The sequence below is a fragment of the Manis javanica genome, chromosome 3, assembly GCF_040802235.1.
Source record: "Manis javanica isolate MJ-LG chromosome 3, MJ_LKY, whole genome shotgun sequence".
NCBI lineage: Eukaryota > Metazoa > Chordata > Mammalia > Pholidota > Manidae > Manis > Manis javanica.
The window spans coordinates 4,221,993-4,248,999 of NC_133158.1; the positions used below are offsets into that span (position 1 = coordinate 4,221,993).

Below are 27,007 nucleotides of genomic sequence, written 5' to 3' on the forward strand. Positions count from 1 at the left end.
CAGGGAGGGGCGGCGGGGCCCGGGCGGCGCCGGGGAGGCGGAGCCCTGGGGGGGGCGGGGGCGGGGGCGGGGGCCGGCCCCGGGATAAAAGCGCGGCGGAGGCTGGTCCGGCCCCAAGCGGTGGCCCTGCGATGTCACTAGTGCTGCTGAGCCTGGTCGCACTGTGCTGGGGTGCAGCGTCCCCGGAGCCGGTAAGCCCCCAATTGCGTCCCTTACCTGCGTTAGCGTCCCTTGAACCCGGACCCCGGACCCCGACGGCGTCCGTCGCGACTGCGGCTCATGTTTCTCCAAGGCTGAGGACACTTTAGAGGGGGCGCGTCAGCATCCTCTGGGGCAGCCCAGCTGGCCCGGCCAGACAGACACCGGGCGTCAGGCTGCCTGAGTCAGGGGCGTGGGAATCAGACAGACCAGGGCTCAAATGCATCGTGTGCTGCTGATTGAGTCATTTACTCTCACTGGGCCTCGGTGTCCCCTTCTGTAAAACGAAAACAATACTTAACTCCCCAGGGTCTAGTGAGGAACAGCGACAGCGCCTGGCACAGTGTGGGGGCCCAGTACTGTGCCTGGGGCCGTGAGGTGTGCTCACCTTGGGCACAGGACTACCTCTATTCCAACGGCCGACTTTGCCACTTTAATTCATAATGTGTTGGTTCCCTCGGGAACTCTCCCGCAGGTTTCCCACTGTGCCTTGAAGGAATGAGGGAATCCTCTGGTCACTAAAGGAGAAAAAGCTCGTCCCCCCAACATCACTGCAGACTATAGCCCTGTCCTCTCCGCGGCACAGAGCATAAAAGCACGGCGGGTACCTGCTGATGGCTATGGAAAGCCAAACCCCGTTACTGAGCTGGGTGTCTTCCGCTACTATCCCTCCTTGGCCTTTTCCCCTGGAGGAAGATTCACACGCCTTTGCCATAATTGCTGTAAGGCCAACAGCTCGAACTCCGAACTCCCTAAAGTTCATAGCTGTTGCTTTGCTTCTTCTAAAACTTGTCTTACAGCCGTTTGACAAGAACTTAGCTCCCACTACGGTGGCTTGTTTAAAAAATGTATGGCGGTATCCCTTGGAGGTCAGCTTTAAAAAGCCAGAGAAAAACAACTGGCCATTTCACCCAAACCCAGACATTCAAACCATCGAAAGTCTTCCTGTCTTACAGGGTGGTTGGGAACTCCTAGGCAGAGAGGGGTCAGATTAGAAGGACGGTGGGTTTAAGTATAGGGTCTTGTCACTGGAACTTCTGCTGCTTGCATGTTAAATACTTGAGGCCCTAGTGTTTTATTCCAAATCAAGGTACTAATTATTTTTTTTCTAAAAAGACATGAGCAGCTGACTCCAAAGGATTTAGTTCTGGCTTCTCTTGGACACTGACGTTATATTTTGAAAGCTATTGCACAAAGATAACATGATGAAATCACAACTGCATTATAAGTTCCTAAATGGCACAGGTGAGTCCTTCTGTACTAGAAGAGGACTATTTTAAAGGACATGGGACGGCGCCGAGGGCTGCATTCATACGTTCTTCTGGTCAGTTTCTTAGCACAGGCAGGCCTTCACCTGGGGAAAATCAGAAAGTGCTCCAGACCACGTGGAAGGCCTACAGGCAGGCAGACGTCAGAGTGTGGAGGGGCCCTCAGGACGGCTTGTACCCCGGGAGGCTGAGCGCAGAGGGTGGGGATCCACCGCTGGACTTTAAATGAGGTGATGAGCAGGCTTGATCACAGCCCACAGTGGGGCAACGTAGTCTCCCCCAGACTGTGGAGTGGAACCGGCTCAGTCTTTCTTTCGAGTGTTCCTCACTTATACATGCATTTAAGGAAGAAGATGGTGTTTTGTCTAACTTGGCAAAGGAAGGTTGTGGTTTGCCAGCATTCAACATGACACCTGGTTTCTTTCTATCTTGCAGACGATTCAGTGTGGCTCCGAAACCGGTAGGTGGGCTAGGGAATGGGTATCCGGGGCCTTACACTGAAAGCCCAGCTGGACATTTAGGGGGCTGGCTCCAGGTGGGGGTCGCTGGAGACCAGGTGTAGCGGGGACCCTGCTCTCTCAGCGGATGCAGGGGGTGCCTGTGTGGCCAAGGCAGAGCTCCAGTGTTTCAGAGGGGCTGGATTCGCGGCCAGGAGGAGGGGCACCGGCAGGGCAGGAGTGGCTGTGCCAGGTGGAGAGCGAAGCCTGGCCGCCCTCGGAGGGAGATCAGGGCTGCAGAGGGAGGCCACACGCAGTCACAGGAACAGGAAGTGGGTATTTTAAAGGAGATGGTGGTGTTTGAAGCATGCCCAGGGAACGTGGGTGGACAGAATAAGCTGGAGGAGAGACGACACCCTCTCAGATTAGGAGGTGGGAGTCATGTGGGCAGCTGGCTGGAGTCCAGGCCGAGGTGCGGGGAGGGCAGGACTGACCCTCATAACACGTCCAGTACACGGACTGCGTGCATACGTGCATTGGCCCTGGAGTGGCCCATGTGCTCTGCAGGTGGGGCCAGGCGGTTGAACATCACCTTGGCTATGAATCAGCAGCCCTGAGACGTGCCTGGCCTGCCTCAGCAGGAGGAAGGGATGCGTCGTGAATGAGTGACGGGTCAGGGTGGGTCACTTAGAGATGGCAGCGCATCGGGCCCGGAAGGACGGCGTCAGGGGCAGTCTTGCCTTCTCCCAGGCCCGTCCCCAGAGTGGATGGCCCAACACGCTCTGACCCCTGGAGACTTGCGGGAGCTCCGAGTGGAACCCGTCAAAAGCAATGTGACAACAGAGGACTATTCAGTTCTGATGAACGTGAGCTGGGTACTCCGGGCAGATGGTAAGTGTGCATCAATCAAAGGTAAGTCCTGATGTGCCTAATAATGCAGAAATGTGCGGACTATGGGACCCATTAATTCCACTCCAGCCCAACAGAGTATATGCACCAAAAGCCACATACTAGGATGTTCGTAGCGGCCTTATTCCCAACAGCCAAACAATGGAAAGCACTCAAAAGCCTAAATCACATGATGGAATCCAACACAAATGAGTATGAATGACCCACAGCTGCACACAATACGGATGAGTATATTCACAGATGTAAGAAGCCAGTTCAAAAGAGCCCACATGTTCACACTTGCGTGAGCACCTGTAACTGTACATACCACGTGACTCCATTAACAAAGTGCAGGACAAGCGAAACTACTCTGGGCCTTTAGGAGTCGGGACCACAACTCGTCTGGGGAGGGGAGTGGCTGAAAGGAAGATGGGGGCGCGCCTGGCTGTCTCTGGGCCTGGGCACTGGCTACATGAGTGTGAGCGCTCATCGGGGGTGTGCTTGTGGTCAGTGCCCTTCTGTGTGCCGTGTTATCCATGGGAGGAAACAGGGAAGGCCAGAGATGAGCCCCAGTTTAGGCAAAGTGCTGGTCAGGTGATTACGGCACCACTTCCCAAACGGCCTCATGAAAATCCTGGCATTTCCCCAAGGTAGCTCGGGGGTTCTTCCCATGTGCCAATCCTGGGGTCCTAAAGCCCCCATCTGTGGTTTCCACATGCTAAATTCAGTTTAATTCCCTCTGGTCAGGAAACCTAAGCTGAGTCGGCTGCAGTTTCTGCTGGGGTGGGTGGGGGTGCTCAGCCAAGTGGGAGGGGGCAGGACTTTACACTAGAAGTGCAGGAGGGTGGTGGGCCTTGGGGAGGTGGCGAAGGGGAGGGAAGGGCTCTCCAGAGAGGATCCGCATGGGCAAGGCGCAGCCAGAACAGGCGTGGCTTCGTGATGACGTTCTGGAGGCCTTTCCTCTTCGAAGGCCCAAAATGCTGCAGAGCCAGGGTCAGCTCTGCAGGTCCCTGTGAAGCTGAGACTTGTCTGTGAGGAGGACAGAGCTCGGCCTTTAGGGTTTGAATCTGTATTCTAGGGCTGCTGGGCTTGGTCAGCTTCAGCAAAGCTCCCTGAGATGCCCTAAGCCTCACTTGCCACATCTGTAAACCCGGGGCAACGGTGGCACCTACCGTCTGGACTGTTGTGAATCTGAGCGGAGGTGTTGCATGTAAACTCTGGCATCCAGTCAGCTGCATAGCACGTGCTAAATGAGCTGCCCTCTTGCCCATCTCTGCAGCCAGCATCCTCTTGCTGAAGGCCACCAAGGTCTGCGTGACAAGCAGAAGCAAGGTCCGGTCCTACTGCTGCGTGAGGTGCAATTACACAGAGGCCTTCCAGACTCAAACCAGACCCTCTGGTGGCAAAGTAAGCACTCGGAGGCGCTTGGCGAACTGTGGCTGAAGCCCGGCCCCTGGCCTGGGGAGGTCGGCTGCCGTGCGCACACAGGCGGGCGAGCAGCCACGACGTGGAGCCTGGAGCAGGACGCCCCCATCCCATCTGGGGCCCCTTGTCTGCTGTAGGCCTTGGGCACATCAGCATCACTGGGCCTTGGTTTCCCCATGAGCCAAGTGAGGGAGCTGAACTTAAATTATACCCTGGCTCTAAAATTTGACACTTCTCTGAGTTAACACTGGCAAAAAGTGTGGGGTTCATCCCCTTAAGTAGACACGGGCCTAGAGTGTCAGGCTCAGCTGTCGGTTAAGGAAAGAGATTGTAAATGGCAAGGGCAGAACAGAGGGGTATGACATTTCTGCCCTGCGTGTTTTGGAAACTCAGGGGTTCCTGCTTTGCCTTTCAGTGGGCGTTTTCCTACACAGGCTTTCCGGTGGAGCCGGACACGCTGTACTTCATCGGGGCCCATAATATCCCCACTGCAAACATGGATGGCGACAGCCCCTCCATGTCTGTGAATTTCACTTCACCAGGTAATAAGCTTCCCAGTTCTGCTGCCATTCTCTGTCCTGCTGGGTGCTTGCCCTGGGGTGCATCGTCTGGAGCAGAGGAGCTGGGGTACCCTGGACACAGCATCTTAGTTCTTTCACCTATAGCAGGACTGGTAGTGACTTCACCTCACCCAGAGGGGCCGAGAGCCCAGAGTCACCAAATGTGGGGAGAAGCCCACTGCTGTGGGTCAGGCCCTGTGCTGAGCGCCTGACCTGACATGCATCACAGCACCGATGCTTCCGACTCCCCCACAGTGGGACAGCCCCATTTTACAGCTGAAGGGATTGTGAGCATCAATTAACTTGCCCTGGGTCACCATGTAGTCAAAGTGAAGCTGGCCATTCAAACTCTGGTCCTTGATCAATGGCTTTAGCCATTCTTTGTCAATGATGCAAAATATCTGTCCCAGTCTCAGCTGCCTAACAGGCTGTGTTGTTTAACAACGTGCAGCTGGGTCTCTGAGGATGCTGGGACTCTGGTGGGCTCGTCCCCAGCTGTCAGTGAGAGGCAGGGTGGCACCACACTGAGTCCCTTCCCTGCGCTATAGCTCCCAGTCAGACCTCCAGTATCCCACCTGCGCTGTCACACACAGGGCTGTAGAGAGGGCGACACAGGACAGTGCGGGTGTGTGGAGTTCCCGCGCTCCCTGCACCTAGGCCGGCTCACCTGCTCTCACCGCACACCTGTCTCTGCCTCCGGTGAAGCATCCAAGTCACATGGGGCGATTTCCAATTCCTTGTGGTTGGGGATTGTGGTCCACGAGGCTCTTGGTGCCGCACCATTTATTATACAATAGTATCCAGGTTTCCTGATGAGACCAAACCTCATTTTAAAAATATAAACATTTTATTTGGGGATAATTTTAGATTTACAGGGAAGTTGCAGATAGTACAGAGAGCTCCCACATAACCTCCCACCAGCTTCCCTCATCATTAACAAGTTACTGTGGTGCAGTGGTCAACACTATGGTATGTTTCTGTTAACTAACTTTGACTTTTGATTCACCTGCTTTCCCACTGCTGTCCCCTCTGCCCCAGCTGCATTCAGTATCTCATGTCCCCTCAGTCTCCTCTGGCCTCTGACAGTTTCTGAGTCTTTGTTCTTCACGACCTTGGCTGTCCTGGGGGCTGGCCAGGCGTCCTGTACGATGCCCCCCGTCTGGGCTTGTCTGACATCTGTTGTCATGATTTAACTGGGGATGTGGGTTTGGGGAGAGAATCCTGCAGAGGTGGGTGGGTGCCCTCATCACATCCTATCAGGGTGGGAGACACCCACACACCACCACTGCTGGTGTCTCCCCGTGTCACTCGGTTAGGTGGTGTCAGCCAGGCTTGTCTGTGTAACTTCACTGTTTTTTCCTCTTCCCCTACTCTTGTTTTTACAAACAAGTCAGTGAGTGTACCCCACCCTGGGATGGGGGACACGGGGGTGCATGAAGATCCACCTCCTGAAAGGGGCAGTATTTATATATCTATTACCAAACCTCATTTTTAAAGGATGGTTTAAGTCTTCTCCTGGGGATCACAGATACTCTTTGATAAAGGCTGTATTTAAATTAGACTGGTTATCACTTTGAGTAGATAATCTGTTTAACAGTAGAATGTTAGCATCCCATTTAAACCTGCTATCTTGAGCTCATGTCTTCAATGTCCTGGCAGCTTGGTGTACGTATGGCGAGCATTATGTATGTGTAGACTTGTTAGCAAGGAGGTGGAGAGATAACTTATTCTAAAATGTAAAAACTTTATTCAAATTTCCAGGCTGCCTTGATCACGTAATGAGATACAAAAAAAGGTGCATTGAGGCAGGTAAGTAAATACAGAATTTACTTCTGTTACTAGAATAAACTCATAATTTGAGCCATACAGCTCAATCCATTTTTCCATGAAGAAACTGAGCCCTCGAGAGGGGGAATTATGTGTCCAAATCGCACAGCTGGGGAAGGCTGATCCCCGGCCAGTGCAGTGCCCAGCGACCAAGCAGCCTGTCCAGGGAAGGACAGACTCCCAGGTTTACACAGTGAGCCACAACCAGAGAAAAACACCCAGCCCTTCGGAGAAGCTGACCGTTCAGCTCCAACTGTGCTGAGAGTGGTGCCGGTCGAAGGCCTTGCCTGCTCAGACACCCGTGTCACTGGCCTATGGCATGGGGGCCCCGAGAACCTTCTGTCCTGATGAGCAAACATTCAAGGAGGGAGTGTCTGCTAGCGTGATGACGTGGAAGCATGCTCTCACCTGTGCTTCATAGGGGTTCCTCTCTCACGTGCTAGACTGTTAGGGTCTGCCCCTCCCCTTCTGGACTCTCCATCCCCAGTGTCCAATTTCCAAGGATTTGTGTGAATTTCTGGGTAATACAGCCTCAGGATGCTAAGGAGGCTGCGGGCGTTTGGGGGAATAGGCACCCCTACCCGACACGGCATCGCTGTGTACCTGGGCAGACTGCCGTCTTGCTGGAAGGCTGACTTGGAGCCCTGGGCTTCCTCTCTCACCGCCTCCCCGAGAGATGGGGTATGGGGCACACTGCAGGCCGGAGGAGCTCTGAGCACCTTCCGTCGGTCCTAGACCCGAATTTAAGACAGCTCTGAGCTACGGCCTGAAACGGCCCTAGATGGGAAGAGTACACAGGTCGTCACGTGTCATAGCCCTGCAAACCACTGTAGTGCCGATTTGCAAGTCACATGAGCGAAATGGCCTTTTCATGTAGAGCGGCCCTAATTAGGGTCTCCCCTAAGCTATAAGGCATTTCCTTATTCGTTCCCATTCAGTGAAGCTGGCAGGTTGGTGTGATGGATGAAGCTCCTGGAACTCAGAATGTTCTAGCTGCTGCAGTCCTGACCCTCAGCTCACCTGCTCTGTGACGTTAGACGTGTCTCCTAGACTGTGACTCCTGGAAAGGAGGAAATACTGACCCAGCCCTCACCTCAAAACGGACATTGAGACTAGGCGGGTTGTGCCTCCCGCCACCTCCGGCCTAGGGAAGCTGCTTTAGCAAAGCAGTGACACGGCCCCCCCAAACTCCTGGGCAGCAGGTAATCCGGGATTCTGGGAGCAATGAGAAATAAGCAGGACAGTGTGTGGTGGAGTCTGTTTCCCTCAGATCGGTGCCTGAGAATGTAGATTCGTTTCTGTCACGGCCTTCTGGAGACTTAAGGGGAGTCTGCAACGTCATGTGATTCTCTCTCAATGCGCAGGAAGTCTGTGGGACCCGCACATCACTGCTTGCAAGAAGAATGAGACAACAGTAGAAGTGAACTTTACAACCAGTCCCCTTGGGAACAGTTACATGGCTCTCATCAAAAATAAAAGTGTACTTGGGCTTTCTTACGTATCAGAGGTACTTTCCCCTCATTTCCTTAACAGCAGCTCTGTCCTCAACCTCCAGTTTTCCTTAACCTTGCCGCAGTAAACTGCAGGCACTCTGGGACTTCCGGGACAGGCTTTCTTCGGAGAGAGACAGCGGGACAGTCTATTGTCCGAATGTGCTGGGCTACGTTAATTCAACAGAGAAAAACCAGGCCCTGGGAGCATCCCTGGTGAGGATGCAGTAGGAAACCAAGAGCAGAGGCGGCAGGGTATGGAATGAGCCCTCATCCACCCGGCCTGACGGACTGGACGCCGGCCACGGGCAGCTCCTCCCTGGCAGTCGGCGATCTTCTCTCTCGCATGGCTCATAATTCTTGGTCTCACTTCTCTGCAGGACAGACTGACTCGAACTTCGGTGGGGATTCCAGTGAGCGGGGAAAGCGAAGGTGCCGTAGTCCAGGTGAAGGTCCCCGTGGGGTGCGGTGGGGGGCCAGGAGAATGACTGACCGCTGCTGGCGAGCCCCTCCCAGCCGGCCCCTGCAGCAGGCTCACACCGAGGGAACGGGGACCCCCTCGGTACCTACCGCAGGGAACCCAGGAAGCTGGCCGTGCGGTCACGGCCCCGCTGCTGCCTTCCCCAAGTGCTTCTATTTCTATCTCAGAGCCTCACAATAATTCAGAGATAGGAGTACCATTTTATTTTCAATTTTACCTGCAATATGAAGCGACAGAGGATTTAAAATCAGGTTTGGGTTCCTAATTAGTGTAGGAACTCTGAAAGCCAACTGCCTGTCCTCGCAAGGCTACCGCACTCACCTGGGAAACAGAAAATGGACGAGCAGGTGCTCTCAGGTCTCTTGCAATTCTGAGTCTATGACGTAGGGCAGTGGCAGGACCCAGAGGGACGCAGCCACACCCGAGCGCTAAGGAGTGCTGGCTTTTCCTTCCCTGGAACATAAAGGCTCGGACACGTCAAGGGAGCTGACGCTCTCCGCGTCTTATGACTGCACCCTTTTTCCAGGGAACCAGACTTCCTAGGCCCAGGGAAGTCGTATGTCAACAGGAGCTCTACCGCTCTGTTTTTTAAGAGGAAGTATTTGTATATGTACTAGGAATGATCTCACCATTTTAGATAAGGAAACTAACAGGTGAGCAGCATGTACAAAGTTTAAATTCACAACCCAGGAGTCACAGAAGGTGTTTTGGGCTTGGGTCACTGGTCTGGATTTTAGGATTTTATTACAGAAGTGTGACTAAGACAAAAAAATGTCCTATTATAATGCTAGAAACGGGGGAGAGTTTTGGCTGAAGCAGAAGTAATGCAGAGATACATACACACTATTTGCTCCAGGTGTGGTGGGGACTCCCTGAACCTCTCCTCTCCCCACAGCTGACCCCCTATTTCCAGACTTGCGGCAACGACTGCATCCGACGCAAAGGAGCTGTCGTGCTTTGCCCACAGGCAGGTGTCCCCTTCCCTCCAGATAACAGTAAGTGCCAGTCACTGCCACAGGATGTTTAAAGGGGCAGGGTGCCTGTGGGGAGTGTGAGGGAGAGAGCGCCTGCCTGCCTGGCGGGGCGCTGGGGTGCAGAGGAAGGTGGCCGTGCTGTGCCAGAGAGCCTGTGAGCTGAGAGGAACGAACCCTTTACTTAGAAAATCACTTCAGTATCCTTTCTGAGGCAGGATATATACATGGGGAAGAAATAAAGACTGCAAAATGGACGTGCAAAGGGCCGCAAGAATCTGCTGAAAAGTCACTGGCGTGAAAGGATCGTGTATTTGAGAGCATGTCTCCCACTGCACTCTCGTTTCCTTGTGGGTCTCAGGGGCCCGGCCCATTTGCTGCTGTAACTTGACATAGTCACACGGCCAACATCTGCATAAGAAATTAGGAATTCTGGCAGCAAGAGACACAGCTTACTGATGCCTGAGAGCAGCCTGTGCTGGGAAATGTCTCTCTGGGCCTAGAGATATGAATACCTTCTTTACAGATGGACAAATACAATGTTTCTGGAAGTAGCCCAGGGGTGGGTCACAAGTTGGAAGGTGTTATTCTTCAAGTCGGCCACGCCAACTGAGGACGGCCCAGGTGCCTAACAATCCTGCCCTCTGTGCGGGCGCAGGCCCGGGGATTCCCGAGTACTGCTGTGTGCCTGAGCTCACCTGACGGACACTCCTGTCGGGGCGGCATGAGCGCCACATTTGTCAGCCTAACAAAACAGCCTTTAAAAATGGCATTTGTGCATAGTATGTATTAGGTAACTGCACCCAGAGTAACATTAATTCGTTGTAACAAAAATGCACGTTCTGGTGCCCACAGTGAAAATGCCTGTGTGTACTGGGAGTGAGAAACCAAAGTGCTTTTAGAGACCTTTTTTAACCGCCTGGGTCCCCCATACCTTTTGAGAATTTAATGAACAATCTGGACACTGTAGAAAAACACCAGTCTGCATACCCCCTGAAGACCTACTGACCCTTGGTTTTGAAGGGATCTAAACTTCCACAAGGTACATGGTGACAGTGTTAATTTCCAAACAGGACACACAGTCAGTGTCCTCCTGAAGGTGACTGAGCTGTTTTTCCCAGGCAGAAGCGTGTCGGGCGGCTGGCTGCCGCTCCTCTCAGTAGCTCTGCTGACGGCCACGTGGGTGCTGGCGGCTGGGATCTACCTAATGTGGAGGCACGGTAAGGGATAGAATTCAGTTCTTTCAAGAAACCTGAATGAGGAAATGACCCTTTGAATTTTTTTTAAAGGAGATCCCTCTAGAAGCTATCACGTTTTGGCATTCGGCAAGAGTAAAATAGAACTTACTGCCTTAGAGCTCCCCTAAAAAGACTGGGGCAATCGCTGGATGCCATCTAACACAGCAAAGCAAGGCTCAGATCTCTAGACCTGGTGACTATCACCTGTTTCATGTTTACCCTTGAGATACCTGCAGGTACAGACATGGGCAAAAGACAGCTAAAACAAATTGCATTTTGCCTGGGCTAGGTATTCTATGCTAGTTCCTATTTCAAAAAAACAAATCTCCCAAGGTGTGAAACGCTTACTGGAGTCACATGCTCTAAGGACCTTTCCAACTCTAGAACACTGAGGAATTCAATACAGAAACCCAGGTATTTATACTGATACACAGCTAGAGGGAAGCTCACTGAAGACCTGTTTCTTTTCTGCACATGGAAAAAAGAAAATATAAAAGCAGCCTTTGAAGTCTTCTGTTATGTTGCAGATGGAACAAGATTAGTACCATGATCTGAGCTGAGACAACTCTGACCTCAGGAATACGTCTATGTAGGGGATAGACATCAGCCTGTAGGAGTTTATTTTTTCTACAGTCTGTTCTGTAGGGACCACTTAACTTTACGGAACTGTAAGGAAACCACCTGCAGGTGGCAGATGGAACTACTAAATGGAATCAACTCAAAATGTAATGTGAAGGGCAGTGGTCAGGCACTTCCCTGTATATGGCACTAAAAGTTAGTCTAAAATCACAACACCCCACCTAATCAAAGTTCTTTAAACCTAAACAATTTCTATAAACTTATTTGAAAAGATAATGGCTTGATTAAGGGGAATGCTTTAGTGGTAGGGGCTTAGAAAATATATCTTTTAAAGCATCTTTAAGGTTTAAGCATCAGTGTTTCAGGTGATGTGTTCAAAAAGAACATGAGGGTATTTCCATTTGTGGCAGTAACAGCAGGGGTGCTGAGCTGGGCTCCTTTGCAAAGGTTCATTTAGGAGCGATGGCTGAGTGAAAGCCTGCTATCTGCTCTTCATAGGTAACAAATGCTTTTCTCCCCCTGACAGAAAGGATGAAGCCTTCCTCCCCCACTGCATCGGCGCCCCCCATTAAGGTTCTTGTGGTTTACCCATCGGAAATATGTTTCCATCACACAGTGTGCTATTTCACTGAATTTCTCCGAGACCACTGTGGAAGTGAGGTTATCCTTGAAGAGTGGCAGAAAAAGAAAATAGCCGAGATAGGCCCGGTGCAGTGGCTCACGACACAGAACACAGCAGTGGATAAAGTCATTTTCCTTCTTTCCAACGATGTCAACACTGTGTGTGATGAAACCTGTGGCAACTCTCAAGACCTGTTCCCGCTCGCCTTTAACCTCTTCTGCAGTGACCTGAGAAGCCAGATTCACCTCCACAAATACATGGTAGTCCACTTCAGAGAGGCTGATACCAAAGATGATTACAACGCACTCCGAGTCTGCCCCAAGTACCGCCTCATGAAGGACGCTGCTGCTCTCTGCCGAGAGCTTCTCCGTGCCAGGCAGCATGCCGCTGGGAAAAGGGCTGTGAGCCCGCCACAGTAGCTGCTCCTCCCTGCAGCCCACCCACGAGAAGTGAGTGACCTTGAGCCTTCCTACCCATCCCGTTACAGGGGGAACAAAGCATCTGTGGTGATTCTGAGGCTTCCTGTATGGGCTACGTACAGAGGATTGTTTTGTAAGTGCGACACACACACACACACGTACAGAGGATTGTTTTGTAAGTGTACACACACACACACACACACACACACACACACACCTGCTTTGGCAATAGGCAGGATTCATACACGAATACATAGGCCTTAGATTAGGCACTGTATGCCAGCAGAATTGCTACAGATATTACTAATGATGGTACTACTAGAGAATGGAAACTAGATTTATAATTATAAAGCTAACTTCATACCTGCAAACCAAAAATACTTATGATGCAGAATTGTTAACTGTTGTGATAACGCCATGATCGACCATCTTCCCGCTGAATATCCGCTCCGGAATAGTCCACACACTGCACTGTAGCTAGAACTGTGTAGCTCTGTAACATGTAAGTTTAATGAATACCAAATTTAAGAAGCCCTTATTAATTTATTCAATAATTTCATAGGTTAAAAACCCTTTGCAACACACATCTTTAAGAAAAACAGGCAATAAGCTGAACCCATCTTTGCCGACCAGATGACCTGGCATGTGTGTAATTATTTGTATTATCTGGGATTTGCATGGGGCCTTCCCTGTCTGAGCCAGGTCCGTGTCCTACATGACTTCTGTACAGGTCACTGTTGACACGAACCCCAAGACACATCACTTGCAGACCTGATGTCTACTTGTGTCGAAAGTCATGTATTAGGTCACTATCAGAGTTCAGTTTCTTGGTTACTACACAACTTTTCATGTTCAAAACAAGAATCATTCCTGTTAGTTTGGAAGTTAGCCCTTTTGAGGTAATTGTGTTTTTAAGCGAATTATAATGGTTTACTTAAGTAAAAAACTACCAGTTACACATATACAGATGGATGGTAGTATTTTAAGTCTTCCCCAACTTGTTACTTTTATAAAAGCTTCATTTTCCTAGTACAGGGGTCACCAAAAGGTTATTTATATTAACATACATACTTTTTAAGGAATGTTTGGCTTTCACACAGTGTAATACTTAATCTGCTCTACAATGTGGGTCAGTTTTGGGTGGATGACTTAAAATGAATTTGTGGATTATCCTTAAAGGGCCATGCTTCTACAAATACATGCCTTATGGGTAAGAACCAAAATAAAGCAGCATGTATTAAAAACTCACCATGTCCAGCTTGATAAGCAGATACTTAGTAACGGCTGGGGCAGTGTGTTTAATGTGGTAAAGGTCACTTATTTGTCATGACCAGTTTTCACGGTGCTGGTAAGTGCTGGTAACAGAAGATGGACATGGCTTACGTCAAAACTTGGACCAGACACCGACTTCCTCTGAATCAACACTGACACTAGTAAGAGCAGTATGCTATGCTGTGAAAAACTATTATAAACAACAACGCTTACGCCTTTGGAAGTAGGTAGTCAATACTAAATTGTGTTGAAGCAACCCCAAAACATAAAATGAATACTATGTATTTTGTTTAATTCAAAAACTAAAAAATTCTTTTCAAATTGAAGGCACACATCCCAAATAGTACTAGCCAGGTAAGATTTTGTTACACTGGTGAATCTTTTTTGTTCCTAACCTACTTAGCAAATGTGTAGGGTGGTCCTGTTTATGCAGAATGTTCCGGTACCAGCATTTCATGTCTGAAGGCTTCTGATCTTCCTTACTCTTTCTGTCTTCCACTCGGGCCGCCATCTCTTATCCCTGCTTCTCGCTCTTCCCCAACCCCACTCCCGTCTCCAGTCGCTGAGAAGGAAGGCGGTGGAAGCAGGTACCTAGCAGGGAATGGTGGGACTCGGGCATTCTCCCAGTCCGCCCTGGGCCCCGGGCCCCCAGGCTGGGCTCCCTGACTGGTTCTTGAGTCCTGTCTGCAGACAATGCCTTCTCTTCAGGCCAGGGGCTCAGAAGGCTTCACGGAGGCCTGGACCTCTGGTGGAACAGCTGTATTTAATTTTGCGTCAGAGCTCACAGACTAAGGCCAAATGATCTTGCTAAACACGAAGAGCTCCAAAAGCTTCCGCTTGCTTCTTCGGGCGAGGGAACACTGGGGGCTTGGTGCTTAAGTCGGCGGTGGGCACAGCAGTCACTGTGTTTATCTGTGCAACCCAAGTCAACTCTAGATCATACCTACACCATTTGTTTGACTTTAGGAAGAAAGTACATTTTTTCATTTTGCTGTTTTTGACAAAAAAAACCCCTCTTTCCCCAAGCCTACCCGAGAGCATATTGGATAACAAATGCCAGTCAGACCTTAAAGCTGCCTCTGGAAATCTAGGCCTGAATAGGCCCCCAATCTTTATTTTGTAATCCAACAGAAAATGAGTGCCCCCCCGCCCCTCATTTGGTGAAGAGCACGCACGGACCAGACGTGTGCTTGCAGTACTGGACGAGACAGACAACGGCACGACTGAACGGTTCCCGCGGTTCAGGAACACAAGCCACGTGCACCCCTCGTGGCTGCATGAAGAGCAGCTGATGACACTCAGAGGTCACCTTATGTGAAGGATTCGCCGCTGGAGACCCGCCTGATAGCAGCATCTACCACCGGGGAGTGAACCATCGAGGGGGAAGTTCATATTCCTTCTCAAACATCCTGACTACAAAAACAGCTTATAATTTCGCGTCAGTCTCATGTCCTTAACATAAAAGTTAAAATTCATTTATTTGCCATGAAACTTGAGCAGATATCTACACCAACATGTTAAGATACATATATTCCGTAAGAGTCTTATATACCGAGAGGCTTGTTCCGGGTCCTGGGCAGTGCCGCTCTCGGCCCCCATCACCACACAAAAGCGGCCCGCTCCCGCAACATGCGGACACCGAAGCGCTGCCACTCTCTCTGGTAAACCCACAGCTCCTGCGTCGTGTCCAGACAAGCCAGCACCGCCCCGCCTTTCCACGCAATCAGCCGAGGATCCATGTCCTAGGGGAGTGGTAAAGGCATTCTGGCTAAAGCAGACAAGACATACAATCCTTCATTTGACTCTGGGGGTACGAAAAGCCCGGCTGAGTCAGTACCTAAGAAGCCAGATTTCCAACCTTCATTCAAGACCCATCCTGCCCGACCATGAACTACAGCCATCTTTGTGCTCCAGCTGACAAGAAAACTGTTTAGTTTCTGTGGCTGAAAATGCCACCATTCACTATTATTCCACAAATAGGCCCTATGGGCAGGAACATAAGGGAGTAACTTATTTTGAAGTTTGGGTGCAAAAAATATATCCCATAGTGCCTCCCTCAGGATTAAATTTAAATAAACACATTCCCAGGAACTGTAACATGAAACAGAGAGACATTCTCTTTCTGAATTCCAGGGCTAATGCTTCAAGCTAGTTCAAACCAAAAACACCCTTATACATCATCTGGTCCAGGGACCAGCAGCAGATTCTTAACAGGCAAAAATGGAGCTCTTCTGGCTCCTTGCCCCACCCTCCGCCCCCCACAGGCAGAGGTCAGGGTGCTAGTTCAGTGGGCACAGCAGGGAATGCCAGGCAGAATTCCACACCCTAGTCCGCAGCTTCTTTAGCCACATCCGAGACCTACCGAAAAAGTTCTCCGCCTGCCCCAAGTCCTCAAGAACCCCCCAGACAAAAGCCCATGCCTCCCAGTATTTTATCTGTCCAAATAATTACAATTAGAAATAATCACTGCTGATTTCATTTACATACAGTCCAGCCCGCACCACGAGCAACCCACCTTGGGCCTTGTGATCACATCTACGTTTTCAATAATTCGCCTGAACGAAGGTGGCATTTTGTTGAGAATTCTGTGCTGCAGAAATTCTTGAGCTTTATGAAACATCAGACCGCCTCCCACCACCAGAATGGAGCTGTACATCTTCTTTTTGGTATCATCAGATGCTGAAAAGACAAGGCTATCCCCTCCACACGTTTTCCCGTGACAACCACCCGGGGCCAAGCCCCCATCGTCTCTTGCCCGGACACCTGCCGAGCCCCTCAGAGCTCCCTCCGGCCCATCCCTAACAACGCAGCCTGAGGAACCCTGCAGGGCTCAAGTGTGGGCGTGCTGCCATCCTGGCCCCTAGCCTGCTGCTCCCAGAACTAGGCCCGCCATTCACACCCCGCCTCCCAGCCACACCGGCCTTCACGCAGGCTTCATCCTCTGCTTGGAATGTCACTCCATCCGTGACAGGCTGACCCCCACTCACCCCCCAGATCCTTCTCAGGTGGCTCGTCCTCAAGAAAGCCTTCTCTGCCTCTGCCCTCCATACCTCTTCCTCTTTAGTAAACACCCCCAGGCAAATCCCTCCATGACAAGCTTGGTCAGCAGCACTCTACAGCATCTGCCACAGTCGTGATGTCACGTTTGTGTGATGATTTAACTTACTGTGGTCTCCTCCACTGGGCTGTGTGCCCAACCAGGCCGGGAACCCACTCTCAACACCTGACAATGCTAGCACAACGCAGGTGCCTGACAACACAGGTGCCTGACAGTTTCTGAATACGCCACGCTGCACAAATGCACCCTAAACCTGACCCAATGCATTTACTTGCTGACCCCCAGCTCCCCTAATGTGCTTACAGCAGCAGTCTATGCTATGCAGGATGGCTTTATCCAGGCCCAGAGCTTTCCCTTCAAACAGTGAGATGGCCGTCTTCCTGGACATCAGGGCAGTGAGGGCCTCCTCAGAATCATTGCCAGCCATCAGACAGTCGCCCTGGGAGGATCCCAAATCCACTTCCTGGGCATGGAGTCTTTCAGGAAGGTCAGAGGACTGGCCACGAAGATCCCCTTCAAACCCAATGGGTTTAGATGCAGACTTTCGGTCAGCAGTAGCTTTTGCAGACTGTTAGTCAATCAAAAGAACGATCAGGGATGCGGTGTGCCTACAACAGAATACTGCTGACATTCTCCAGCTAGATCTCAGCCGCCCCCACCCCACCCTACGACCAAGCCCTGGCGCCCACTCCCGGATAACCTGGGAGGGTAAGGTAGGATACAGATGAGGACGCACTGGGAACTCCCACGCAGACACTGGCAGGCACGCCGGTCTCAGAACCTTAGTATTACCGCTCGGATTTTAGAAATGGTATTACGGCAGTATGGACGGGCGTTCCCTATTGAGCTGGTTTTAAAGTGGAGCATTTCAGTGGGATTCTTGAGTCAGTGGCTGCCATGGAATCCTCATTTTCAGACCTTATCTAACTACTTCGTGCTCGCCTTTGGGTCAGGAACAAAGACTAGAAAAGGTTTACAACCCCCCGTTTCTCTCCTGCATGAATTCCTGCTGTTTCATTACCAGATAAGAGCTTGACTTTGTGCCATCAGACATAGCTTTGGACAAAGGAATTCAGCTCTTTGCTTATGCCATACTTTTCACATTATCATCAAAAAACAAGTGAGATTTTACTATCAATACTTACTATGGGGTAAATATTCAAAAGTAGGTAATGTCGGTAAACAATATATACCAAAAGGGAAGTATCTTCACTGAATTAAGTTTAAAATGTGTCGACTAATACTCTGAAAATTGGATTAATGCCTGCTGAATAAATTTATGTCTGTCCAGATTTTAAATTTAGGCTTCATTTCATCTCCAATTCTAAAAACAGCATCAGCTCTAGCACGGTATCAGATCGCAGTGGTTGCGACGCTCCATTAATCATGGGCTAACTTCTCCTACAGGGACAAAACCATCTCCTCTCACACCGATTACTGCACACCTGCTCCTGCTTGCTCTGCGTGGCCAGCAGGTAATGTTCATCGTGAGGGTCTTCAGGGTCACCCTGCGATCTGTGCTGCAAAGCTGTCATTTTCTGTCCAACGATTCCAAATGTTGCCGGGTAAAACAAAGCCATCGGAGCCTGTGCGTGGGAGAGGAATCAACAGCCCAAGTTACCGCCTCCTGAAAAAACCGACCCATTACGTTCTGTTCTTTCAGAAATAAAACTGCAAGCTGGACTGTGTAAGCAGTCAGTGTCCTTCGGGAATAGCACGATTTCTTCAGTGCACAAGAGGCCAGAAAGCTCACTTGTCAGCCAACTGAACAGGTGAGATGATACCAGAGAAAAGATCTCAAAGCAAATGTACAGTCAGTGCCTATTAACCTCCTTTATTACTCCTAAAAAAATGGTGCCTCTCTCCTTAAGTAACAGCCACGGAGCGGCTAATCAAAAAGATGGTTCTCAAATTTGTTCTAATTTGTACGCAGTGGCTTAAATGTTGGGATAGTGCGTATCTATGACCGGCTGACTTTCTGACCCCACGAGGCTTCCAGAAAGTACATATTCTCTCAGTCTGACTGCACCTGGCTGGCTTTCTATCTACCCAGGAAATATACACCCATTTGTTACCTGCAGTTTTTCATCTCCTAATCGAAACTGGTAAAGTAGGGCCGGGGAATCTGGATGTCGAATCTGAAACTCATGGTCCTGAAGCCCAGAGATGTCCTGATTCCAGGAAAAGACGCTGTCAGTGAATCAGTAAAAGTACACGCAAACTCTTCAAATTACAGTTAAGTCTCTCAACCACCTACATCTCACCTATTAAAAGGCTCTGCTACAACTTCTACCAGTCTCCCTGGAACTTCATTAAACAAGAGTTCAACCATACCTTGCTTCCCTTTTAACAATTCTGAAATTTCCTGCATTTTGTATTTTCTTCATTATTGATAAACACAAATGCAAGGACCCAAATCAATCAACAAATTCCCTCAATACAAATGGGAAATGCTATCCAGTCTTGCTTCTCAAACTTTTTATTCAGAATTTTATTACTCGAAAAAGGTACAAAAACAAAAAGCACAAAGTAGCGGTAAGCCATATGCAATAACTAAATGTTCACAACACTGAGAAAGTGCTTCGAAAGATGCCATGTCATTAAATGTCTGTGCCTATATATTTGCCTGCTGTTATTCATCACAGCCGAACATTTACCTTCATCCTTTATCAGAACGATCACAGATCCTCAAGAGAGAGATTTGCTGAAGACACTAACCATGTCTTCTAGAGCCTAAGACACATCCTCACAGCTCTGGCCTTACCAAAGAGTTGCACTCCTTAAGAGCCTCAGCTTCCAGGCCCTATCGGCACGGGTTGAAAGGGTAGCATACCATGATGCAGTTAATTCGGTTGCCTTCTAAATACCTTAAATTTTTCCTGAAAACAAAAATAACCAGCAATTTTGGTTTTGCTCCCCACCTGATCTAAATGACAAAAAGTCTCTTTAAGGTGCTGCAGAAGAAGGCAGTCCATTCTATTTGTTAGCTGGCATTCTCTGTAAGGGAACCCAGCGCGCTGCATCAGCCAGTAAAAGCACCTTGACACGTCAGACCCTCCATACGCCAGACAAAGCCTAGAGGAGAAGAGGGCAGATGGGCATAATCTGTTGGTGAAGAAGGTGCAGAGGTATTTCAAAAGCGCAATCAGGCAAAGTGAAACACGGCAAGTTTCCAGAAATGTCTGTTACTGGAGTAAATTAAGGAATGAAAGAATGGAAAGGATGGATGGGAGGGAGAAAGGGACCTGCCTCTAGCAAACCCAGCGGCACGCGCCTAGAGGCGGTCGCGCTGTTTGCGGTCTCCAAGGAGCAGGAAACACACCTATAAAGGCGGCTCATTTCTGGGTCGGTATGTTTCCCACATGGTAGCCATTCGACTACGTTCACCAGTGTACAGAGATGGCAGGCAGTGGTGTAGGACAAACTTATGGGTGAAAAATCTTAGAGAATACTATCCACTAGATGAGTAGCTCTGATTCGGGAAAGCCACTGCTGTTATTTGAGTGGCGGGAGACCTGGCTCCGGTGCTGTCTCCCCACTTTGGTGATAATGGCAGTAGAACACAGATACCGGATGAGCCTGGGTGCCCGATCCCGGGTTCGGCGCGCACTGTAACTTGTGGCGGGAGGCTGGGGATCTCCCTTTCCAGCGGACTGCCTGGGCTCTCTTTTATATGTGTTTCCACACCTTGAGACTGAAACTACCTACTGAGGGACCGGAAGAGTTAAAACGTCTTGAAAAAGCCACCCCGGGAGGAGAGAATGTGCGCTACCTGAGCGCGCTTACCCATGCTGGGAAGGGCAGGCAGCGGACTGCTTCCTGGCAGCCACCTTACTAACTCTTGTATTGAAGGGACATGGCCACCACGAACTTGCTTATCACTCACATGACGGGAAATTATGATGAGACAAGCAGTACCCCGAAGGCTAGCTAGCTGGAGAATTCGGGCCTGAGAACCTACTTGCTCCTACATGACTTGTCTACATGAAGCTTGGCACTCTACTGCAGCAGGCCGCAGAGGACACGGAGCTAATGAGCGTGGGGGGCACACAACACCCCCAGGGCCACCTGCTGCTGTGAAGGCACATTAAAGAGTCCCAGCGGGAAGAGTCAAGATCAGCTGTTCCACAGCCCTGCTAAACTGGCACTTCCATGATCTTCCTGGTGCCTTACACAAACTCTGATTATATACTTCCTTACCAAAAAAGGCCTTCTACCTGGTACACTTTAGAGCTGAATAGACTGAGGGAAGGACAGGCAGGGAATGCCTCCTCCCAAGTCCCATACCGCGTGTTCCGATGAGAGACCCCATCCTCCACACAGCACACGCTGGTCTTCTGGTCTCCAACATCCACCACACACGTGCTGCTTAAACCGCTCCCAAAGGTGGCACACACGGACTCCTGATGGACCACAATCCCTGAGATACAAGAGGCAGAGGCGCGCTCAGCTGGGGGGCAGTAAGAATCCTGAGACAAATAATCAGTGAAAGCCCAAGAGCCTCTGGGCAAGCGTCTAAGCATCGCCGATCCTCTTAGAATAAGCATTTCACTGAAGTATTGAATTAGATTAACTTTGTCAGTGAAAAAGAAAACTATCTCAATTCAAGTGGATTTCACTGGAATATCAGACCTACCTGAAAAGCCCATCTTCATTAGGATCATATTCACTAGTTCCTTCACATGCTGCTTATTATAGATATCAGGAATTAACAAGATGCATCTATAATACTAAAAAGAACAAAGAAAAAAAAGGTAAGACAGTGAGCAGTGAAGCCAGGACAAAATAAACTTCACACTTGTGTTCAGAGGATTTTCTCAAAAAGAGGTCAGCAATCATTAGATGCCCAGAATAAAAAGCTCAAACCTCTCTATCTTTTGAGTTTTACAAAAAAACAACAACAACACAATGTTGAAATTCTGTGGGCTGTTTTCTCCCTGAATTATTTAAAAGTGTGAAGTGAAAAATAAGACAACTGACGTGTGTGAAAAAGGTCCAGAGAGAAGACATAAACATGTGCAAACCTGCTGATGGCCGAGCAGTAAAGAGGCACCGAAGAGACAAACAAAACGAGAAAAAGAGAAATCACGAGAGGGGAATTCAGTGCAGAAAAGATACTGGGAACATCCTAGGGCCAAGAACACAAGGGACACTCTACTAGAACCAACTCAGTAATGTGTACGTTTACTGACCAAGAATCTTAAAAGATAATCCACGCTCACCTTTAAATCTTTCAGTGGGATTTCTAAGTATTTTTGTATTGCATGAGACCATATGACTTCAATATCTGCCAGAACAGCTGTGAGGGAACCCCCAGGTCCTGGGTGAATATTTAACTGACCTCTTCTGATAGGCCAGTGAATACTGTAACAGTCCAGGGGATTAACATACAAGGCCTAGAAAAGATGGAGAGATGAATACATTATTAAAACTCTTCTCTCAGGCTTTTCTGGGTTCACATTTGAAAACCTACGGCCTGACATTACGATTAACATTTGCTAACTGTACTAAATGGTGAGAGGAGAATATCTAACATCTCAGGGGCCAGTGTGACTATGTGGCCCTATAAGTAGGATTGTGGCTGCTGGGAAACAACCAGAAGCAGAATGGCGCTGTAAAGAGGTCCCTACCTCTTCTCCCACCAGGAACTCAGGGTGATGAGACGTGCTTGTCCACTTATTTCCAGAACAGTGATCCAAAATTGCAGGTCGCATCTGCTTATTGTAGGAGCGTGCCTGAAACCAGAGAGCATGAGAAGATTCTCTATTTATTCAAGGAAAAAAGGAGGTGGGAGAATGTAGTAGGAGTTCTCCTTTTTCCTCTCTCACAGAACAGATCCAGTTTGAACTTTAAACACAAATCCAAGGTATTTTGCAAGACATTGCCTAGTCACAAAAGGATTCTCTTGTCCTTTTCCAATCTTGGTTTCTCCCAGGATTTTAACACCTAGGCTGTGATTCAGTTAATCCAAAATTAATAATGCCCTCTGCTTAAAGCCGATTACACATTTAGGTCATACCAACTCATGTCCATTCCCAGTAGTGTTGGTTTATGTTATCGAAATGACAAATGAGGTTAAAAATACGGCTCCCCTCAGAGATTCTGGAATTAGACACCTAAGACCCTCAGGTAAACTGTAAATTTTCATCAGCTTGCCACAATAAACACCACCTTTTCAATTATTTGGCTCGCCTAATCATTTGTGATGCTGATTTGTGTACTCTGCAGGTGGTTATGAATGGTGTTTCTTCTTTTTTTAAGGAAATCCCATCTTTTATTTGCATAATGAAATTGAGAGAGCACGTGAATGGCATCATGATGTAAGAGTTGTGGTAAGTCACTAAATCTAAAGAAAGAGTTGGGACTGAACCTGTTCAGGGGATACGGGAATCCGTCTTGTACCATTAGACATCTTTTTAGACCATATTGCTTGATCCACCATTTTAAGGCCATTTTGTCTTTGCTCGTTACTTTCAGGTTTCTGCGAAAAAAGGAATGAAGATGAGCAGTACAAATGATTTAGTGAAAAAAGAATGCAATTTGGTAAACTACTAATTTAATCCATCAAGAGGAAATGCTCCCTTATCAACAAGTCACAGCATTTCCTTAATCTCTGTCATATGTATTAACCTTGAGAATTCAAAGTAAACTTTTTATTACTTATAAACAAAAAATTCATAAAGGAACCCTCACCATAAACCAACTATTTGCAAAAATCTGTAATCTAAAGTGACTTTTGATTGATAAAATTTTTCATAAAACTAATCAGCACATAGCTATTTCATATTTACAAAGTACTTCAGAAACTTCTAATCATCCAGGTATTTCTCAGTATTTACAATTTTGTAACAATATTACGCTCCTTCAGGTGTTATTTTGCTTAATCAGCAATTATTCAAGTTATTATTACTTGTAAAGACCATATCCATAAATATCTTTGCAGAAATGTTTTTTTCTTGGTTTCCTATCAGTTTTTATTCCTGAGATTTATGCCCTAAAGTAGAGCTATAAGATCCAAAGATATAAATGGATTTTAGAGTCTTATAAAGTTTTATTTAAGATTAGAAACAGATGTAAGCAGTCTGCTAGTAATGCTGAACAATGGAACCCTAATGCTTACTATCAAAATTACAGAAATGGATTTAAAACTTAAGTAGATTATGATGTAATATACATATTTTAACACCTCTCATGAAAAATTTTCCTGATAATCACCATCTGCAAAATCGGATAAAGTAAATGCTAACTGAAGGGAAATACACTTTTTTGCCTTTAAGTTATGATGTGATCTATAACGGCAGTAAATGCTTATTATAGCAATTCAGTTTGCTTACGGATTGAAGATATGAGCTCATTTTAAACTGCAAATAGGGAAGAAAAAATATGGCAGTTCATAGAGACCTTAATGCATCATTTTAAGTGAGTTAACAATTGTGTATCTTCCACGAAAGATCACCATCGATATTTAATGCATACTGATGAATTAGAAAAGAATTTTGATTTACTTGTCATATTTCTTTATAATTTAAAATCATTCATTGTTACCCTGAATAATATTTTTAGCCACTAAATCTATGCAGGTATTTATTAAAGATTCCTGTGTATACTTGATGTCTAAGCCCTCCCAAGGAAACGATGCTGGGCTCCCAGGTCCCCCACCTCTGACTTACATTCAGCCCCTCCCTCAGGAGCCAGTTGTCCTTGTACAGGGGCTGCCCTTGTTGCTTGTGTCTTCGCGCAATGACATGAGGAATGCTGGCAGGAAGTGTGTCTGTGGCGCGACCAATCCTTAAGGTCGTTGAACCTGGATGTATGACGACGATGAAGTTGCTCTGAATTTGCTGCAAATATAAAACACGGGAGAGTGACCTTAATAAATAATATGCAGGTCACAAGTTAAATAACATACAGGTAATAGGCTAGACTAAGAAGTTAGTTTCCCATGATTATCAGACTCAAAGGTATCCAAATAATTCAGTAAAAGGAGTTCTTTGAGAAGCATTCCATCACTGTTGCCTAACTGCAAACATTTTGTGTATCTGCGTTCCCAGGATCTGTCTCCTAGTACGCAGCTCAACCCATGTTGGTTTCAATGAATGAAACCATGTAATTACCCAGTGCAAATTAACTTTTAATTATCGGGCATTTTTGTGCCAGGGGCACTGAGTACATGGTGACAAGGACAAAGTCCCAGCCAGAAGAGAACTTTCTGCCCACTAAAAACAGAAATGTCTGTCTTCATGTGGTTTGTCCAGAACCTCCAAGATCAAGACCCTGCCTACTTCTCTGTCTTAACTCCAGAGCCACTTCCTTGTCAGTCTCTTTATTCCTAACCAATCTAGATGTCTCTTGACTCAACTCACCATGCTGACTTCCAGGCCTTCTCACAGGCAATGAATGCCCTTTGCCTGCCACATTCTTTCTCCGTTAAATCTTACTCCTTCCTTCAGGTCTGAGGTTACATGTCATCAGACTAGGTTAGCCTGTCCCCCTGCAATATAATCTTCTATCACCCCTCCTATACATGCTATTTGTAACCCCTGTAATTATTTACTGTCTGCCCTTCCAACCAACACCTTCATGTCAGAAGGAACCGCTTCTGTCACATTCACTACTCTATGCCCAGCGCATGGCACACTGGATAGTAGTTGCCTGCCGAATGCACCACTCTCACATGGCACAGCGTTAAACGGTACTTCCTCAAGCCTTCCTGTGCTACTGCAGACATTCGTCCAGCAGACTGGGGTGAAGGGACCTCATTGAAGGCACACAGGCCGCACACTGATCTGGAAGCTCTGGGGGTAGTCAACGCAGGTTTCCAAAATGTGGACGAATATTTTTTAACAATTACATATTGAATAAAATCTAGCCAGTCTATCCCACACATCATTTCTTGGATATTATTAAGATAAGCTTGAGTACGGGTACTAGAGTGGATAGGGAACGACCAAACGGTGTCTCCTTCCCTTTACATTCAAAATAACCTCCATCTCCTTGAAGAAGGTAAAGGCCCGACCCTCCCGGCAGAAAGAGGGGGAGGGCCCGGCAGGCCGTGGGCCCTGCGTCCCCGGGCACCGGCGGCGACCCACCCCGGCCGGGGGCCCGCACCTCCTGCAGCGACTCCGGCACCAGCGCCGGCACGATGGGCCGCTTCACGCCGCGCTGCTCCTTCTCCTTCTCGCCGCCCTTCTCCTTCCCGTTCTCCGCGTCTCCCTTGTCCGCCTGGGTCATCGCGGCGCCGGGCACACGACAGCCTCCCGCCTCCCGGCCCCGCAGCGCGGCCAGCCGGGGGTCCCGCGCAGGCGCAGTCCCCACCCACCCGCGCAGGCCGGGAGGGCGGGGGCGGCCGCCGCGGGGCCTGCCGGGAGGACGGGAGGGCGGCGCCCAAGTGGGGCGCGGCGGGTGGGGACCGCTTCCGCGGGGGTCGCTGACCCCGGGCCCGCCGGCGGCTGGGGCCTGTTTGCGGCGTCGCCTGGCCCCCGGACACCAGCCTACTCCCGGTGTCATGCTGCACGGCCGTGCGCAGTCGAGCCCCAGCGTCGGGGTTTTCTGGAGTCGGGCTCCTCTCTACATCTCTGCGGAGACTTTAGCCTGCTTCACGGCTTTAATGGGAACGGTAACTCCCAAGTACACATTCCCAGTCCGGAGCTCTCCCGGAGCTGCCTACTCGGAATGTCCGCCTGGATGTCCTCAAAGCATCGTAAATTTATGAATATGTTCAAAACCCAACCGTTGATCTCCACTCCACCGCACCCCACCAAGCCTACTCCCACTTCCTTCTTGGTGAACATCACTGCCCAGTCCTTCTGCATCAGCAAATCCTGCAGTCCCTGAAATTTAGCCTGAACGCATCCACTTCTTCGTTCCGATTGCCACCGCCTAGTCCAAGCTGCCATCTCACCTGGACGACAGCAGCCTCTTCATCCAATGCCCTCCTGCAATGTCCTGCATACATGCCCAAGTGTCGAGGTTTAAAATATGAAGTGGTTAAGACAGTCCCACACTAGAAAGTTTCCCACACTCGATAGTAAGCTCCATGAGAAGAGGGTCCTTGTCTTACCTGCCGCTGGGATCTTCAGCACATGGTAGGTGCCCAGAAAGCACTTGCTGATTAAATACTGTCGAGTGACACGTCCCTTAGGTAGGAAATTAATCCCCATTACAGATGACTAAACTGGGGTAGAATGACATAATTCACTCAAAAGCTACTGAGCAGCAAAAACAAGATTCAAACACAAGCTAGAGGAGGGGCTACCTCTGCACTACAGCAGCCT

At 48.9% G+C, this 27,007-nt stretch overlaps 2 protein-coding genes across 9 annotated transcripts; one reads left to right on the plus strand and one right to left on the minus strand.

Annotated features, from left to right (window-relative positions):
* The first annotated feature begins 73 nt into the window (after positions 1-73).
* Positions 74-23,432, plus strand: IL17RB (interleukin 17 receptor B). Of its 8 annotated transcripts, XR_005061584.2 has the most exons (13): positions 74-191; positions 1,902-1,926; positions 2,654-2,794; positions 4,071-4,198; positions 4,632-4,758; positions 6,538-6,585; positions 7,968-8,110; positions 8,474-8,539; positions 9,470-9,569; positions 10,619-10,765; positions 11,889-12,433; positions 22,995-23,065; positions 23,211-23,432. XR_005061584.2 is itself a non-coding variant. In XM_037019295.2 (12 exons), the coding sequence occupies exons 1-11, from the start codon at positions 132-134 to the stop codon at positions 12,401-12,403; spliced, it is 1,500 nt and encodes a 499-aa protein (XP_036875190.2). In that variant the 5' UTR covers positions 74-131; the 3' UTR covers positions 12,404-12,433; positions 18,141-18,256. The 8 variants fall into 8 exon arrangements, 7 of the variants coding, with proteins under 7 accessions (XP_036875190.2, XP_036875188.2, XP_036875193.2 ...); XM_037019295.2 differs by lacking the exons at positions 22,995-23,065; positions 23,211-23,432 and adding an exon at positions 18,141-18,256; XM_037019300.2 differs by lacking the exons at positions 22,995-23,065; positions 23,211-23,432 and adding an exon at positions 674-1,443 and having other exon boundaries at positions 75-191; positions 1,528-1,926; positions 11,889-14,898.
* On the minus strand, positions 15,121-26,057 carry ACTR8 (actin related protein 8). The gene is made up of 13 exons (XM_017668847.3): positions 25,842-26,057; positions 24,404-24,574; positions 23,104-23,214; positions 22,364-22,468; positions 21,956-22,129; positions 21,370-21,463; positions 21,021-21,153; positions 19,655-19,808; positions 18,809-18,904; positions 18,179-18,319; positions 17,037-17,301; positions 16,191-16,354; positions 15,121-15,417 (listed from the first exon to the last, which is right to left on the minus strand). Exons 1-13 carry the CDS (start codon positions 25,962-25,964, stop codon positions 15,274-15,276), a joined length of 1,875 nt encoding a protein of 624 aa, XP_017524336.2. The 5' UTR covers positions 25,965-26,057; the 3' UTR covers positions 15,121-15,273.
* Positions 26,058-27,007: the final 950 nt, after the last annotated feature.